The 19,214-nt window shown below is 35.8% G+C and overlaps 1 protein-coding gene across 4 annotated transcripts in view; it reads left to right on the plus strand.

Annotated features, from left to right (window-relative positions):
* Positions 1 to 19,214, plus strand: part of CAMSAP2 (calmodulin regulated spectrin associated protein family member 2) — an 85,388-nt gene that overhangs the window by 38,465 nt on the left and 27,709 nt on the right. For 2 of the 4 annotated variants that reach the window (XM_065841754.2, XM_065841755.2), the window contains exons 3-7: positions 3,448 to 3,609; positions 4,236 to 4,319; positions 10,820 to 10,852; positions 14,611 to 14,752; positions 17,496 to 17,635. In XM_065841754.2, coding sequence (XP_065697826.1) covers positions 3,448 to 3,609; positions 4,236 to 4,319; positions 10,820 to 10,852; positions 14,611 to 14,752; positions 17,496 to 17,635 — 561 coding nt within the window. The remainder of the gene's footprint in view (positions 1 to 3,447; positions 3,610 to 4,235; positions 4,320 to 10,819; positions 10,853 to 14,610; positions 14,753 to 17,495; positions 17,636 to 19,214) is intronic. The other 2 variants (XM_065841756.2, XM_065841757.2) reach the window with 1 other exon arrangement.

Genomic DNA, 19,214 nt, shown 5'->3' on the forward strand with positions numbered 1-19,214 from the left:
TGGCTGTGTTGATCGTGGTTGGTTGGTTTGTTTAATATTTCTCGAGCACTTTTCTGTTGTACTGTATGTAATTTAATATGTTATTGATTTTTAGAAATTATTTTTAAAAAAAGATTGGTGTTTTGTTTTGGTTTTTTGTAGTTGTTTGGTTTTTTATTTGGGTTTTGGTGGGTTTTTTTTGGTTTTCTGGTTTGTTTGTTTGGTTTGGTTTTTGTTTACTAAGTGTCCTTATTCAAATATGCCTTGTGGCAGTTCTGGATGTGAGATATATGTGATGGCATGAAATCCTGCCAGGGTTTTTTGTGTGCTGTGTGTCAGAACACTGACACAGTGGAGGAAAGAACAGTGTTTAGAGTCCCATCTCAGCGTACCTGTCAGCAGCTCCTGGGAATTCCCTCAGACATTGTGTTCCAGGGCTGGCCAGGGCAAGGAGGCATTGCTGAGCAGCTGATCCTGGTTTCTGCCCAGCTCAGAACAGGATCTGTATTTCTCCCTCATATATGAAATGTTGCCTTCTTGTGTCATAATTCAGTCATAATTGTGGATCTGACCAGTAAAAGTGATCTCTCCCTCTTGCTTTTTTAGCTGTGTCTAAAATATGCTATTCAGTGAGAGATGTACAGGAAATGGAACTTGATTTACTATCAGTAGAACTTTTAAATGTTATGCTGATAAACTCTCTATTTTGAACAGTAGGCTACTATTTTTGTAGTGCAGCTTTTAATTTAATCTTATTGAGAGTAGTGAATTAAAAGATGTATAAGATTGTAGCTTGTCTGACTCCTTCCCAAATACATAGAAGAAAAGCCGTACCGCTATATGTGGAATTAAATAGTTTTCTCCTTCTGTACCTCCGAAAAAAAAAAAAAAAACAACACCACCCAAAACAAAATCACCACCATTTTAGATGGAAGTTATCTTATATACGTATTTGGTTGCTTGCAATTTTCTGGGGGAAAAGTCCATAGGTGTTAATAGTTTTAAATATTTTTATTAGTAAATAAATTATTTATAAAATAAAGTTTCATTTTGCTAAGTGGGGAAAATGGCAATTTTCTAGTTTGTTTCTCAGGATAATAGGTGCAAGTTGACTCCAATTCTTATTTTTACAATTTACTATTTTTAAAAAGATCTCCTTTTGAGTGTCCTGGCTGGACTATAAAGAAAGTAACTTGGAGTCACTTTTGAGACTCTGAAGATGCTTGTATTTGATAGCTTTTACAAAAATAGTCATGGCATGGATCCAGTCAGTGTGGGTAAAAGTTTATTACACTTGATTTTGATAGTACAGAGTATTATCTAAGGTTATCCCTCTCATTTTTCCCTCTGTTTGCTTAAGTAGTTTGCAGTTCATTAATAATTTGCTGCAAACAGTGAAAATGTGACTCAGGTAGCTAGTTGTAAATAATTTCATTTTCTTAATGTATTTATAAGGTATTGAGCATGTTGGTGGTTCTAGCAGCACTCCAGTGGCTTTCTCTCTCCATTGGCAATGCACTTCATAGGCATGGTCAACTTTTACAAAGAAGCTGGTGATCCTGCCTGGGAGGTGGAGGCTACAAAATTTCCCTTGGAGAGCTGCCGGTGTTTGCTCCTCTTGCAGGCCAGTCTCAGAGCACGGGCACAGGGCCACTGCACTGGTGGATCACCAGCTGGGCAGAAGGTTCTGCTTCCAGACCTGCTCTGAGTGCTCTGGGCTGTCAGAACTCAGCAGGCAGGGCATGGAACCCGTCCTCCTGTGCAGCGGCAGCCCCAGCAGCTCTGGGGCCGCAGGGGTGACTCCAAGCACAGCTCTAGTGGTAGCATCCATATCAGGCTCCTCTTATGTGCACCACCTCCTCTTACAAACAAATCCAGCATTCTCTTGCTATTTTAATATCTCCGTTTCATTTTCTGGGGAGGTTCTGGAAATGGCACAAGGTTTTAACCCGGGTGCCATTGAGGCTAGGCAACAAAGATACAGCAAGGAAAGACCATGAGAGCAACGACCCCTGGATGTCAGAGACAATTGAAGTCTTCCGTCCTTCATTCCTTCCCGTTTGGCACTTGCTAAACTGCCCTTCTGCAACCGGAGCTGGACACTCCGCAGAGCCGCATGGCTGCATATGGCTGACCCAGGCTCTGCAATCCCTTGCGAGGATTTTGGGAACATTTTTTTGTGAATGTCTTTAGTAGATAAAGTATAGTTTGCCTTTTTTTTTTTTTTTTTTTTGGTCAAAGCAACGGCATTTTAAAAAAGGGTGTGTGCTGCTGACTGCTTCTGAGGCCAGCATCATCACCTTCAGCCGTGATACAAACACTAAGGGCAGCACAAATTCTGGATCTGTTCGTCTTTTTCCTTCAGTAAATGATGTGGATGTACTACATTAACTCTAATGGTTAGACAGAGTATTGCTGTGTGACTCATGTTCACTGCTGTTGCCATGGCTGTTAGAGCTACATTGTGAGATGTTTATATGAATATTTTTTATAGAACGGAAGTGATGGTGTTAACAAGTGTTTGGGATTTTTTATCATGAGCTGTGTATAAAGGTGATGTTTTTTAAGAATACCGTCTTAAGTAATTGTTCAGGGTCACGGGAAATGTTGCTTAATTCTTAAAAAGCTGTTGCTGTTCTTATAATGAAGCAGAAACAAGTCTGTTTAGCTGTAGGCACTGCCTCTACAAACCACCATCTTTTTATTATTCAGTCACAACAATCTAATGTAAATCCTGGTCGTCATCCTCTTTTTGTTGTTTTTAATTATTGCAAACTGTGAAATAGCCATTGTCTTTCAATACATAATGACACTAGGAGAAACATACCTCCTTTTTTAACAGAAGCTATATTTTATTTACCAATATATGCTTATTTTAAATCTAGGTGTGCATGCATAGCTGCATCTCCATAACTTAAGTTTACTAGAAGAAAAGTATTTTCTTTTATGTTGTTTTTTACTTAAAGTTAGTATTATTGTGTCTTCTTCCTGGGTTATGAATTTAAAAATAGATAAACTTCCACTTATGAATGTAGCATTTCCATGGTGATGAAGGTTGTTTACCTGGCAGTCTCAGCTTTTATTTCCGCTACAAATAACATTGATCAGGCAGGGGCTTTTGTTTTCACTAGGATGACAAATTTAAAAGACCTCTTTAACTCTGCAAAAAGTGATGTAATGTTTGAATCATTAAAATTGCTTACTCTTTCTATTTCTAGTTCTTTATTTTTTTTGTGTTAATTTTCTTTAATTTGCAAGAACCATTTTTTAAAATTCATGTCCCCATGCTTTTTATTGTGTTCTCCAATCTGTTATGTTTGTCTTTCATTCAAAAACTGACAACTAGACAGAAAACTTGTAGCATTTACAGTTTTGATCTTTGCATATATGTGACTAAGTTCAGAAGCAATACTTCAAGTGTTTTTTTTGAATTGCAGACTAATTAGGTATTGCTGCTTCTGTTTGTAGAGTGCTCACTTGGCCATGATTGATACTCTCATGATGGCATATACTGTAGAGATGGTCAGCGTGGAGAAAGTGATTGCGTGCACTCAGCAGTATTCATCCTTCTTCCAAGCTACAGATCTACCATATGACATCGAGGATGCCATCATGTTCTGGATAAACAAGGTATGAGTACTGGAAAAGCAAGCTGTGATTTTCTGTGATTCAATTAGAGATAAGTGGGTAGGTTATGTATGTATATCTTGACAGTGTCTGATACAGACTGTTCCTGCATCTGCTGTGGATGGATAATAAAAAGCAAAGTCTGCATGTTATGTGAACCTAATAAATAGGAAGTGTAGATAAAATACTATAATATGACATACATATGACATCTTAGCAGTCACTGTCACGTTGAGCTGCCCTGACAGCTGCTCAAGGCTTTCTGTTGTTTTATGTAACTTGCAAACAGAATACCTTGGTTTTAAATGATTGTATTTGAATACATCTTGCTTGCAGTGCTCTACCTTCATTGCTTAATCAAATCAAGTAACCGGGATGCACTGTTAATTGAATGTGATCAAGCATAATAAGGGGCAGGTTAGTTTGTACAACATAAAGCTAATAACTAGTGACCCCAGACTGCATCTGAAACATTGACATTTACTGATTATGCCTCAAGGTTGTAGTCTGAAATATTTGTTGAATCTTTTCAGTTAACTTGGTGGTAGTGATTTATAGACCTTTTGGAAACATAATTTCTATGACTGGTTTCTTAGAACAGACCACTGAATAAACTGGTTTGTCTCTAGGTCAATGAACATTTGAAAGACATAATGGAACAGGAACAAAAACTGAAAGAGCATCACAGTGCAGAATCTGCAGGAGGTCAAAAGGTAGGTATAGGAGTTAAATATTTTAAACAAGAATAAGCATATATCTGTAAATAAAAACTACTTGCATATAATATGTATAGGTAAATAGGTAAATATAGGTAAATATACATTGAACTTTTAAGTGCTTGTTAAAGAAAGCAAACTTTTAGTATTCAGTCATTTTGTTAATAGTTTTATTGTTTCCATGAAAATATCCATTTAAATGTAACACTAATAGAGTTGTACTTTTTATTCCTAGTTGTCCCTTTAGACAAATAAATCTTTGATAGCAGGGAAATATCTGTTATGTTAGTCCGAAGGAATTTATTAGATTAATTAATATTTTCAAATTAATTAAAAATGTAGGCAGATCTGATGTGGAAAAGACCCATATTTTTGTTCATGATTTTAAATGTTTTTTTCCATGTGAATCGCATGCATCTCAGAAATCTTTCAGAGGCATCATGGGAAGCATACTCTGGCTATGATCCAGAATACTGGTTGATGACAGGTTTCGTAATGTATACAATAAAAACTGATTATGTTTGATTCCCTTTCCTAACAGGACTTTTTTCCTTTTGTTTGTGGAGCTCAGTTAATTAAACAACATTATACCCATAAAATATGGAAGGGTAGTGTGCATTCCCGGAGTATGTAAAATTGCTTGCTTCAGAGTGAGATCGTTTATCCCCTTGTGATATAATTCTCATTAGGGGATTGGTAATTGGTTTGAACACCCTTCAATCACCCTCTGCTTGAAAGCAGAGCACGTTTCTGAGCTGCTGCAGGGCTGTGATCCTGGTTCCCTTCCCGCTCGGTTCTCCCGTCAGCAGCTTCCTCCTCTCTGTGCTGCTCCAAAGAAGTCGCGGGTTACCTGCCTACATCAGAAGTTCTGCTTCAAAAAGCATGAGTGCCATCAATATTCCTGCCTTTGTGGTTTCTTTTTAAATATATGGAATGATGAAGGCTAATTAGTAAGTATGTGACTCGGCAAAAAAAATGGTGTGACCTTGATGCATATGCATTGATATGGAAAATTTAATCTGTGTTCAGTTCTGATAATGACATAGAAGTCTGGAGAGTAAGATGTCCATGACAAGGCCATTTCTCAAATTTAGGTAAAGCCAAGTACATGGGGGATGGGGAGATAACCTATGATCCTCTGTCCTCTAGTGGTTTTTCTTTTTCCTGAAAATAATAGTAGGAAGTTTTATGTGGTTTTAGGTCATTTTGAAAGATGAGAATAACTTCTAAAATCCAAAGCGCATTAGAGTATTAATATGGTAAACAAAAATATATCAAAGAGAACATTATTATCAGAGCAGTGCCATAAAATTATCTGTATTTGCAAAAATTCTGTAATGTTTATTTTCACTTACATTATATTTTGCATTTCATGTAAGAACTAGCAAGATAAAATGTTTAGTTTATAACATATCTTTAATGTGAGCATTCTTGAATCAACTGTTGAAAGACTTGTATAGTCTAACTCTAATCCCATAAATGGACCCAGTGGAATAAAACATTTCCATAAAAATGGTACATGCATTTGTGCTGTTTTTCATATGAGTTGTGAAGCTAAAACACAATCAGAGCCCTGTTCTGTTGGCCAATGTACAAATGCATTTTCAAAATAGCAAAATCATGCTACAGCTGCGATATAATGGAAAAAATATGTAATTAAGGCCTTCTCTTTTATACACTGAATTTTAGATAGTAATATCCTAGGTACATGTAACATTACTTACCTCAGTGTGGGATTCGGCTGCATAAACGTTGTCATCGAAGGTATTCTGTACTAGGGGGTTGTGTTAGCTCAAATCCCAGCACGAGCAAAACCTGAGGCTCAGGTTGACCCATAGATGTCTCTTCTGACAGAAAAGTTATTGCGAATTACGGTTTTTTAAAAAGGGCTATTAGGAAGTTAGGCATCCTTCGTGTTGAAGTAAATGAGGATAAAATTATTTGGATGAGTCAAAATATCAGTTGTCCATTAAAATGTCAGTGAATACAGTGATAAAATGGAATCTGCTGCTAGAAAATAAGTCTAGAGTATTAAATATTCAGTCAACTCTATTTTGAAGTATTTAAGGAATTCCTGATCTTTTTGTTTTCCATGCAGGAAGACAGCAACAGACTTTCAGCACATTCAGATTATGTAACTCCAGGTTTTCTTTGAGAAATGCTGGTCTATTCAACTGATGGCTAATTTACTACTCTGAAATAACAGCTTTTTTTTTTTTGTCATATGCTTCACAGTATTTCCTAAGTTTCCACTTAGTTTTGCTGAAGCTAATGGTGATTGCACCATAGAGTTCACTGATATTTAGAAATACATCAAACAATGTAACTAAAACCTGGGTTTCTGAACTGCAGATCATACTGCATGCCAGCTTTCCAGAGAAAACTGGAATCCAGATCCATTGGATGGATCAATTGCAGAGTTCCTAACAGGAATTTCTGTAAAATTATGGTGTGGCTGCTGTCAGGTATCTCCTAGTATTTATTGCAGATATCCAGATGTTTTACTGTGATTATCTCCGTGTTTCATCCGTCCATGCATTCCTCTTTCTGTAGTGCAGAAGCAGTGACATGTCCTGTTTCTTTATGGTGTTGACCCCACCTCGTATATCTGAAAGCTGTGAAATAACTGTAGCTAAATTCCTATACTAGATTTGGATATTGCAGAAATATGTATACAGTTTTTTTATCTGAATACTGATTAGTGTGATTTTTCTTGTGGGTGTTTTTGTTGTTTGGTTGGGTTTTTTTTTCATGTCATGCTATGCCTGGGTTTAGTTATTAGTATCAGTACGTTTTCTTAAAGTGAAAAAAAGGTGGAGGGATCGAATTCTGCCTTTGTATTAGCCAAAGTAATATTATTACATGGTTTTCCATTTTTATGGAAAATCTACATTATAGCTATATGAAGTATAGCATTTACTATGCTTATGTTATAGTTCAAGCTTAGTTCTCAGTATCTGAATTCAGTTGTGTTATTTAATTTATTTGATATTTTTAAACCTCTAACTGCTGCTTCTATTTGTTTTTTTAAACTTAACATGAAGGGAAATGGGAATGTTTCATTGTGCATCTTTTCTATCTTCCATCCTTTTCAGATTGGATTTCTGGTTTGTAATTTAGGTTCTCCCATGTTACCAACATAGTTAGCAGTTCAAAAGGCGATGACTCCATTTTAAAATTTAAGAAACTTTGCAGTCTCCCTTGTGCTCTAGCCAAACACCGTTGAATATTTAAGTTTCAGAGTTTCTAAGTTATGGTCAGGTTTTGAACCTCAACTAAATATAAATGAAGAATGCCTCTTCTGCTGATCTGGAGAGATGGCCAAACAAACATGGGAACAGCTCGTTATAGTCATTAGGGAAAGCTTCTCTTGATTTTTGATTTCTGGCCAAGAAGCAGCAAAGTCATGTAACTCAAAGGGGAAACAAAGTTACTGTGTAGAATTTTTAATTATTTTATAATTTCCTACTGTGATAAACTCATAAATTTATCAGTTGTGAAAAGTAATTCAGCATAATCCTTAAATCTGCTGAATTAACACCTTACTATCTTGTTACAAATCTACAGTGAACCTTTTTGCAATAAACAATAAATCTCTACATTCCTAAAAATTACAAGCATAATATACACAGATCAATAAATGATGCAACTGTTAAGAACTACCTATTTTCTATTTCTGGATAAAAACATTATTAACAAGTTGAGATTGCCTTTTTCTTTTTTCTCCTTCACTTTCTTCTGCTGTGAGCTTCCTGTAGAAGATAAGAAAGGAAGGAGTATGTATGATTTTTAGTTCCAGGTAGTTCTCTGTGGATCTTGATCAGCCGGTGATTTGTGGTAACCTCGTCTTTTTCCGGTAGAGTCTCTGCATCTTCTTTCAGAATTGGATTTCAAGTTTTGTAGTGAATAGCTTTGATTTTCAGGCTTCCATTGAATAGTATGTGGTGAATGTATGGTTGCACTGGTTAAACCACTGATAGTCAATGTAGTCAAAGCTTTCTTAAAGTTATTTTTCCATCTGCTTTTGTGATTTGGACTGAATCAGTCTTAACATATTTAAGCCAAATCAATGCAAATCCTATGAGAGGAACAAATGTAAGAGTATTCATCTGAAGACCTGAATTGTTTAAAAGTTTTTTAGAATTAAACAGTGCAACTTTTGTGTGAAGGTAAAACACTAACACCGTAGTTCCACTTTCAATTTAATGTGTCCTAAATCCACACTGCTAGCAAAAGCTAACCTGCCAAGAAGAAAAGTTTGCAGCAGGATCAGATCCTTGATCCAATTAATGCAATTAATGCACAGCTGCATGAACACAAATGACAGTGCAAGGAAGACAGCAGAAACAAGTATTTAATGAGGGGAATTGCTACATTTTTTTGGCACTATAGGATGAATTTATACTGAGTTAAATTTATTGTAGTAATGTGTAAAACACTTTGTTAGGGGGATTAAACAGATCTTGAAAACTGTAAGCTCTCAACTTGAGGGACTGTTCTGTTCTTTTTGTTTTGTCATTGTTTTTCTTTGGTGGTTGGGTTTTTTTTGGTGGTGATTGGCCTTTAAACATTAGGAGAAGTCAGTCAGGATTCTCTGCTCACTTGGCTTTATAGTGACAGATTTTTAATAAGTTTCAGGGTAAAAAGGGTTGATTCCTGTTGATATAAAGCACCAATGGAACAACTGTCACAAAGTGTAGTTTATAAATCTTGTAATCTGTTTGAACTTTCAACTTGATCATCTTCTGGCTTTCAGCTTCCTGAAGTATAGTAATAGTTGTTCCAACCATAGTTTCAGCCAAGTGGATGAATAAAAATATATATATTGGATTGCTAGTTTTGAGTTCAGTTTGTGCTGTTACAGAACTAGTCTTTGAAACTGAAACCAATGTGTGCTTTTTCCCAAATAGTTCTTCAGCCTATCCTTGAATAGATATTGATGGACCTCCTGAGTCCAAGTCTTAAATACACTTTGCCTTGATAAATTCAAGAATGTTCCGATCAGTGTTAAGTAGATAGGCAGCCTAGATCTGATCTCAGTCCGTTTACCTGAAACCTTCCTTTATGATGTCGTTTAGAATTCCTGATTGCAGTTGAAAATTAAGATAATTTGTTTTCAATTTCGTGTACTTTACCATACATTGACTACACTTCAATGAGGTGAAGTGAAACTGAACCCTATGGCAAGTGCTTTAGTTGGGGTGGCCACACATGAATGTGCATATCATGGTTCATTTCTTTGGAGTACCTTTGGGATTCTTCACTGCAACAGTCCAGTTAAACGGAGAAGAATGTTGAGAATCGTCCTGTTACTAATGCACACCTTTCTGTGTACATTTTATGTACTTTTTTTATATTAAAGCTTTGTTTCATTACTGCAGTTTTTTTTCAGGGTTTTATAGAAGCACAGTATTTTAACAACTACATAAAATAATAAGTTTCCATAGCAGTTTTTTCCATAGTAGTTTTAAAACTACAATTTCACCATTTCCAGAAAACATTTCATTAAAAAAATTTAAAAAAAAAAAAAATCTTTCTTGCACTTCAGTAATTGTTTGTTTGTTGTGGGTTTTTTTAACTTCTACAATGAGATCAATAGAGTGGTGAAGTTTTCTGTGCATATTTATAATACTGCTACACTATGGTTTTTTTTCTTAATAATAGAAGTACTAGTATAAAGAAAAATTCACTGACTTTGTTGTGCTTAGGGTTAAACTTTTAGGTCAAATTTTATATTTGTAGAACTTTAAATTTATAATTTGGTGGGGTATTTTTTGATCACATATGAGTTTAGAATTTTATGTATCAATTCTGATCATTTCTCTGCCAGTAGCCAAATCTCCATCTACATTTCAGGTCATTGCACATCATGCAGCTGATGCTAATGTGATTTGTCATTGCAAAAATATAACTGCCTGCACTTCTGGTTGTTCTGAAAACTGTCAAATGATTGTTTAAAAATGTTGTTAAATGCTATAAACATAACTGTTTGGCTTGAAGTAACTAATGCAAACTTCACTGCAATTGGTTGTACTGTACTACAGTGTGTTTATACCCTTTTTCATTGCTTTAGCTTCTCTGCTTCCCCATATGTGCTGCTGGAGTTCATTTTGATGCTTGTGATATCATGACTTCAAGTGTCAAATGAATTCTTCAGTCAAATTGCATATGTAGGGTACAATTAGATGTGTGAAAGCATCAAGTAAAACTGCATTGATCTGACAATCTTATCTGTTCATGTGGGAGAATTATAACGTTGATCTACAAAGACTGTAGATGCATTTCTCCAGTGTTATTGCTGCTAATTAGCTTAATATGCAGAGGTTACAGTGCACTAATCTTACCATTAAATTATAATTCACTGTTATACAAAACTGAGAATGTTAAAGAGACTTGCTTTGTAAAAGTAATTTATGAAATCTGATAAATTGTTCCTTTTTTTTTTTTTCTCCTTTGCTTTTTGCTTTTATTCTTTTTTCCTACTGCTTCCTCTGAAGTCTCCTAGCAAATGGTTTTGGAAACTGGTTCCTGTAAGTTTGCCCAACTGCTTCACTTTGATCAAATAGCTTATTTTGGGAATGGCTTTGTCCATGTCATGCTGGTCTAATCATTCATTTCATTTATTTCCACACGATAAATTTATAAAAGATTGCTCTACAAAGGTGTGCATTATACAGAAGCTTATTTTACAAGGTAATTGTGCAAAATAAACATAAGATACGGTGCTGGAGGAGGAATTACTTCTCAAGCAGTCAGGCTCTCTATGGGTTTGTATAAGGCAGTGCTTTCCTGTATCATATAGTAATCCATCCCTGAAATGCATTCAGATTGTTTATTCTACAACAGGTTGTGCTGGGAACACCACAGTCAGCTGTTCAGGTGCATGCAGAATTGTGTACTTCTGGTTGGAATACCAAACTAATTCTGATCTGTCTTTCATCTGAGGATTACCAAATAACGGATCTAGTAGTCACTTGGATATTTGTTGTCACAACTAGTAAAAGACTGTCCATACATTGCAAAGAGAATTAAAAAATAACAAGGCAGTTGCACATAGGTAACAGAAATTACTTGATGTCTGGAAAATCAGAGTAAAAGTACTGTCTTCAGCAGACTAATCAGTATTCAAATTCCTAACAGTTTATGCTGTATGGGCCATTTCTCTATAATGCTATCTATTATAGTTGTGACACAAAAAGTGCTCTTCACAGTATGGTCCTTTAATTTTGTTTTGGAATTAAGGTAGCATAAGTAAATGGAGGGAATAATGCAAAAAAATAGACTGTCTGTGGTCAGAAATTTAAACACACTTTATTTTGTCTCATTTCTACAAAATAAGGTGGCTACTTCAAAGCAGTTTCAGAATGTTTTTGTTCTATTTTTGCCTGAAGTGTTAGCTTACTAATGATTCTCTTCCATTTCATAGAAATGATACTCAAATATAAAATATTCAATCTGTTGCAAAGCTAACTTATTTGCCTGCCGGGTGTCCATAAACACCTTGAACTAGTGGTGTTTATGTTGCTTTGAGTTTGTCAGTTCAGTAGTGATGGAGGTGAAAGCCAAGGGTTACTGGTAGTGAAGGCTCAGGCTGCTCTGACAGTTCAACCAGTCTTCTGATCTCTTCTCTTTACGAAGAGCAAGGGTTTTGGAGGGAGACAGATTTTCCTGAGTATACAGGCAGCTGAAAACTTACTTTGAGAAGTAAATTTATAATATGCTATCTACTATATGTTTAATGCATAAGAGCATTCATTATTAATGATTAACTCAGACAGCACTTATGACAGAACAGCTGAGCTACTGTAGATTCATCTGTAGCCATCCTTATTTATATGCGAGTGTCTCTACTACACCTAGACTTGTTTAAGTGGAATAAGCTCAAAGATGCTAAATTGGGCTGGTTTAGGATCTGAGAAACAATATGCCTGTATTATCATTTACGTTTAAATTAGCAATAGAGCTTTATTAATAAAAAGAGTTTCATCTTTTGCATTATTGCATCCATATTTATTAGCAAACATTTCAACTGATGAGAACAATTTCTTCAAATGGAAGTTTATTAAAAATGCAGTGCGATTACCATTGCCTTCTATTTTTCGCTAGCATTTCTTTTATCTTTTCAACCAAATTGAAACAGAATGCATGTTATACCCTAGTGAACCTAGTATATCAGGTTATATAAGTTTATTTTTCCTGAAGTAACGTGCCTGGCATACTCTACAGTGAATTAAGTCCCCTTTCTAGGTCTACTTTAATGATATGACACAGTTTCCAGCATCTGCAGGCACTATTCATAAGGCCAGTAAAGGCATCATTAAAGTGACAGACTTTTCCACAAGGTTTACTGTGTGAGACCACTGTGTTATCAATCTCAAATGTTTTTGAACACTCCATTAAAAATATGCTATTTAAAAGAATGTATAGATTACACAGAGCTTGTTGGACCATGATGCTAGAGTCCATCTGTATACTGTATCTTCTATCATATTTCATACTTCAGTTACAATATTTCATAGGCTTAATATCAATCATTTTGAGGGACGTAGTAACATGGTATTTGAAACCTACAGGATTTTCATCATAGTGGGTCATTGCATTGCCGTAGAGGGAAAAAGGAAGAACTTTCACTGCAAGCATAATTGGCCTATTTCATTAGAAATAGTAGGAAGTGTTACTAACACAGGGAAAAGAATATTAATAATGCATGAAACACTAACATGATTTTCTTTGGTGTTAGTGAATATTTCCCATAGCATGCAAAATCAGAATTTTCATTTTTATACAGCATACTTGGCACACAAATACCAGTACATTTCAAGTATAAAATAAAGACTAACTCTCAGGGTTTTTTTTTTTAAATATTAATTTGTTTAAGTTCTTTGGGCCAAATACAAGCCCCTTTTTTTTCTAGAGCGGATGTGTCTACTGTTGCCAGATTAGACTTCTTGGGCCAGTTAGAGGACACTGACATTCACTAGAAATAATCCTGTGTAATCCTTGTGAGAAATCCAGTGACAGTAAGTATAGCCTTCAGGGTTAGTCTGTGGTTCCACAGAATTTCTTGCCAGCAAAGCGAGCTTAAACGGTTCCCACCCCACCCATAAAACCTCCAGCCCTGCCCACTCACTCACTGCGGGAACAGAGGAGGAGAGAAATGTTGTAGCTGGTTAGATGCTTTGACCACGCAGCCCCAGCGGCAGCTGCTCTAGCACAGCCAAAAGGTGGGGAGTAGGAGATGGGAGCCACCAGTTTCAGCTTTGCTGGGAAGAGAAGCATCCACAAAGCCTCCTCGGAGTCCCTACAGTTTAGTGGGTACAGATGAGTCAAAAGAGTGTAAAATCAATGGGGAAGCACTCTTGGCATCATAAGCCCTTCTGTCATATGAAAAGTAATCCTTCAGTACTGTTTTTAAAATAAGTCTTAGTAAATAATATTAACAAACTTCACTTTTTTCCACTTCGATTTCTTTTCCCAAGAAGAAGTGAAAAGAAACTAAGAATGATGAATACAATTTTTTTTAAGCAGGGCTCCCTCCCCCCCCCCAAAAAAAAAACCAAATAGGCACGCACACACAAAAAACCAAACATCCACACCCATGGAAAATATATTTAGTGCAGATCAATGCTATCTTGGCATTCTGAACTAATTATATCTTTATATGCCACGTTGTTTTTCAAAATGTTTCCGTTCATAATTAGGCCACTACACGGTCATAACACGTGACCATTAATGCTTCTCTGTGTTTATGACTGCTTATAATGGCACATGCTAGTAATAAAAATGGAGGCAATCAAATGCAGATTTGCTTGTTTCTGAATTTGTCATTAAGACATTTATATGAATGAGATTTTGGACAAGATTCTTAGGTGTATTAACTTCCCAGAGTCATTTGACTTGTCAAGAAGCTGAAGCTACACCAGCTAAGGATTTGTCTCATTGTGTTCACACATAAATAATATTTGATTATACAACAATGAATGTTGAATGTTACTTAAGGTATATTATGTTATTTATTGCATCGTGATGCACAGAGATCATCAAAACTTGGTAGTTTTGGAGCAAAGGTTCAATATTAGCGTTGTAGGTTCCTTTCCTCTTAGATGTTATTTGTGTCATTCAAAGTGGGGCATAAGAGGAATGGTTTTTAGAAATCTAACACTGAGAATATTCAGCTATTTATTGAATACTGCTTTTTCACTAACAGTGTAAAACCTACAGTATGAATGTATTTCTTCATATGTTTCAGAGCCTTTGGCTCTCTAAATTTTTTCGTTCTCTATTGTAGGCTCGTTACAGGAAGGAGCAGACGTTGCTTAAGCAGCTGCCCTGCATTCCACTGGTGGAAAATCTGCTGAAAGATGGCACAGATGGTTGTGCTCTTGCAGCCCTGATCCACTTTTACTGTCCAGATATCGTTAAACTGGAGGGTATGTCTAACGTGTCTTTCAGCTTGTAAAGATATGTTCATAAAAGTTTAAATGTCTGTGTTTGATAATGATGCCAAGACAAGTGCTTGGATATGACACACAAGAGGGTGGTGGGTTTAATATTAACTTTGTGCCTATTTATTTTTACATTTAAATAAAAGGAACCCAGGTGTCCTTCCATGTTGTGCTTACTTTCATTTTATCACTCTAATATAAACAGACTAAGATGTATTATTACTGACTCTGGCAACACATTTGCCTTTGTTCTATGAAATGTGAACCACTTGTGAAAGTTTTATTCTTGAAACTGCACAAGTGCTTTGTTGTGAATCTGAGCCCTTAGAGATATAAAACATGGAAGAGGTTAGTCAAGCTTTGCATAGCTGCACTGCATGCCAAATATTTGCTCTGCATTCTGGGCTTTCAGTTCACCTGATAGTTACCTGTGCTGTTCATAGAGTAAACAAAAACATAGTGTAGAATGTGTTGGTGTCGTGCTGTTCTATAATGGTAATTGTGATGATGAGCAGCTTCAGCTTGTTCTTTTGCTCAGTGGCCTGGCTAAAGTCATATCTTCCTCTTGGCAACTAAGAGCCTCATGTAGTTGTAAAATGTCTTGGCAGCTAACACCCATCATTTTCTGCCTGTGTTCTGTCCATGATACCTTTGATGTCGTGGGAACACTTACACAGAAGCACCCTGAGAAACCCAGGAATATGAACAGGGGTATAAAGCTTGTGAAGGACTGAAACCTGGAATTATTATACACAAACACTTCATAGGAAGCTTCCAGCACAATAGGTGTTGAAGATGAAAGACACTAAGATGATGCATTCGCCGTTCTTCTTCGGATTGTGAATTTTGAAAAATACAACTTCGAATTTATTTACATGTTGCAGCCAAACATATGCAATTGTATGGGATTGGGGAAGAGTTAAAACTTGAGTAGTGTTGCATGGGGGTAACACCTAGTTCCGTCTTGCTGTTCTAGGATGGCTGAAAATATGGACGGTCTGAAAGATCTCGTGTGCCTTGCATGACCACATATATACTTAGTAGCAGATTCCTCCTGTAAACAAGACATGGCACATGTCAGCTTTGGAACTTTGGTTTTAACTTTCTTGTTAGATGTCCTGACATCATCTTCCCTAAAGATATATAAATGTGCATGTCTTTGTCTCAGAAGTAAATTCAAAGGTACTTTGAAGTGGCTAGAAGCACTTTAAAAAAGACTTTGCCCATATTGCCTGTATTTTAAATTACGTAATTTTTGATACATGTTAAATTTCAATGAGGTTTGGTTCTGAATTGGAACTGAGGAAGACAGGTCACAAAAATGCATACACAAAAATGCTTAAAAATGCATTAACAAAAAAGAAAAAAAATATTAATCTAGAGTTCTCTGTAGTCTGAAATAGATTGTTTCTTCTCATTAAGACTTTATTTAACTTTAAAATCTAGGTTACATTCAAGAAATACAGGACTAGAAAGGACTCCCTATGTCAGTGAGTCAAGAAATTGGTCATTATACAAAATTACATAATCCCTTTCATGAATTTATTGTGTTCTGTCTTAAAACTGTCTAGCTGTTTAAAATCGACACTCTTCTTCCCCACTGTTGCAGAGCTCAATTTTTTACATGGTTTGAAATCTTATTCTTATTTTCTACCCAAATGTGCTTGTAGCCTGTCCACATGCCCTTGTTCTTCCAGCAGTGCCCTTTGGCTTGAGTAGCTCCTCCTAATCTGATGTCTACCTTTTTGATATATTTCCTTTCTCTTGTTTTGCACAGGCTACTGAACCAAACCTTTTCAGTGTTCCTTTCTGAAGCAGATTTCCATTCTCGTTATTATCCTCAGTAGTTTTCCTCTGCAACTACTCCTGTTTTGGTTCATCTTTCTCGAATACAGATGGTTGTAGTTGTGTACAGAAATCCAGACTCGCATCTCATTACTGCTTTGTGCAGTGACTCTCTGTAGCTACTGGAGATAAATTTTCTGGTACATTTTAGCATCATGTTTGCTTTGTTTCATGGCTGCATGATGATGAAAGCTCACAAACATTCTTACGTTAGCTAATACACGGTATCTTCCTACTCTATATCATTTTCAACCAGTGAATCACATTAGAATTTATTAGATCCAGACGCATGACTTCATATTTTGCATTACTAAATTTAATCCCATTTTGATCAGTTTATTCAAACATTTTTTTCCGTTGATCGTCATCTGTATGGCTGAGAGGATGGAATATGTCTGATTCCCTCAGGATGGGAATCCTTTTCCTGCCAGCATCAAAGTAGATTCGTTGTTGGAAGAAACCTTTTATCCTAAACAATTTAAAACTGGTTTGTGGGGTACTGTCATACGTTGTTGCTTTAGGCATAAAATCTGATGCATGCTCTGGAATTATATTTAATTTAATTTTGTTTTATTCAGTTCTTCCTTTTACCTGGAGCATAACTTCCATTTTCAGAAAAAAACTTGTCAATAGTGAAAAAACACAATTCAGGCTTAGAAAAATGTCTGAAGATATAAAAATGCAAAGATAAAATGTAGAGTTGTCGTTGAAGTTTCTGAAATAGAAAAATAAAAGCCTCCTGGGGAGGGGGAAAAAAAAAAGTCTGATTATTATTTTTTTTTTTAATGCAGAAAATGCTTCAGAATCCAGCATAGCAAAAAGTACTGTTTTTTCTCTTTTCCAAATCTATAACTATATCTAATCTTCTATTCTTCCTTTTTAGATATTTGTTTGAAAGAGACAATGTCTTTGGCTGACAGCCTGTATAATCTACAACTGATTCAAGAATTTTGTCAGGAATACCTTAACCAGTGTTGCCATTTCAGTCTTGAGGATATGCTCTATGCAGCTTCTTCAATAAAGGTAAAAATAAATAAATAAATAAATAAAAATGCAAGCAGCATCTGCAGGACTGTTTTGCAAATTATATATGTAGTATTTTTTGTTCTGCTACTATATGGCTGTGTGAAAAAGCACGTTGTGTCTCTTGTGGTATAGCATGCCACACAAATTTAGCAGCACATAAAACCACCTTCTTTTGGCAGTTGTTCTGGTAATTTCAAAGTGTTTTTTAAGAAGGACTTGTGGAAGTATTTATCAAAACTTGGATTCTGTGTGAAACTATTTCACATTTTATCTTCTTATTAATTAGTTGCTAGTTAAAGCATGTAATCTGTGATATCCCTGTTAAAGTGTAATAGTGATCTGCATTAGTTTTAATTTATTAAGGCTTTCATGAAATGACAAAATACTGAAGAGTTGTTTATGGAATTATTACTCACCCTTCTTACTCATTTCTGTGTCCACAATAATTTTATGGTTTTTAACCTTAAAGCTTTTTCACTTCTGTGAAAGTATAAACTTCTGGTTTCATTTTGGTGAAAAATCTAATGATTTTATGCCTGGACACAAGCAGGAACAGAATTCCAACAAATACAGTTGTTTTAATAAGAAACTAAGTTTTTTTCAGTCATTGTAAGATACTACCCTTTCAGTCATTTGTTTAGCCTGTGTGGAAAGAGAAGGAATAATTGAATTCTTGCCTAATTGTAACTTTAATCTTTCTTTCTTCTGTTTCTCTAAAACCTTCTTCTGTACAAAAGTTTGCTTAATATTCTTGTCAGCCTGCCTTTAGGAGATGGAATATTATTTTTTTTATGGAGTCTAAATATCTGTGTCTAAATATCTAGGTCATTTCACTGCCTTTATGACTTTTACAGCAATCTCACAGGCTGAGTCACAGAGGCCAGAGCCTGAACACTGTTTTGTTGTCTCCTGTAGGGTTGAACCCGTTTGTTTTTTCAAATAAGCTGTCAGGGTGAGTGAGGGCAGTAGGGCCAGGCCCAGTAAGTCTAGACTGTGGAGCTGTGGCTGTTCTGTACTGTGTATGCAAAGTTGCACAGTGACTGCTTTCAGTCAGCTCTTGGTGTTTTTAGGTTCCAGATGCAGTAATCTACCTACCTGCTTGCAAAGCGCCTGCTGCATTGCAGTCTCCCTTGCCTGTGGTTTCCCGTCATATGGTCCTACAACCAAATTCAGTGAATTTAAGTGGGGCTCGTTCACTGCATTGTGATTATCTCTGCTTACAGACGCATGGGATAAAAGGAATTTATTATTCTTTGGTTTAATTCATGACAACTAATGAGACTATTTTTTATAGTACTGGTTGGAATTATTTCTCAAGTTTCAATTTGAAAAATGTAACTATATTAAATAGTTGGTCAATATCCCAATGCATCAGACTTTACATTTTTAAAATACTACGGACTTGGTAATTTTGCTTTTTTCTGAACACTGTTTTCAGAGGGGATTTAGATTTCTTTAAAAGACAGAGTATTTCTAGAACTGAGAAGGCCCTTTTGTGATCATGTTTTTACAAGTTGCTGTGGTGTGGATACTTATTTAGATGTAAATGCTACAAAGAAAGGCTGCCAAGTTTTTC

This window comes from Patagioenas fasciata, chromosome 6 (assembly GCF_037038585.1).
Source record: "Patagioenas fasciata isolate bPatFas1 chromosome 6, bPatFas1.hap1, whole genome shotgun sequence".
NCBI classification, from domain to species: Eukaryota; Metazoa; Chordata; class Aves; order Columbiformes; family Columbidae; genus Patagioenas; species Patagioenas fasciata.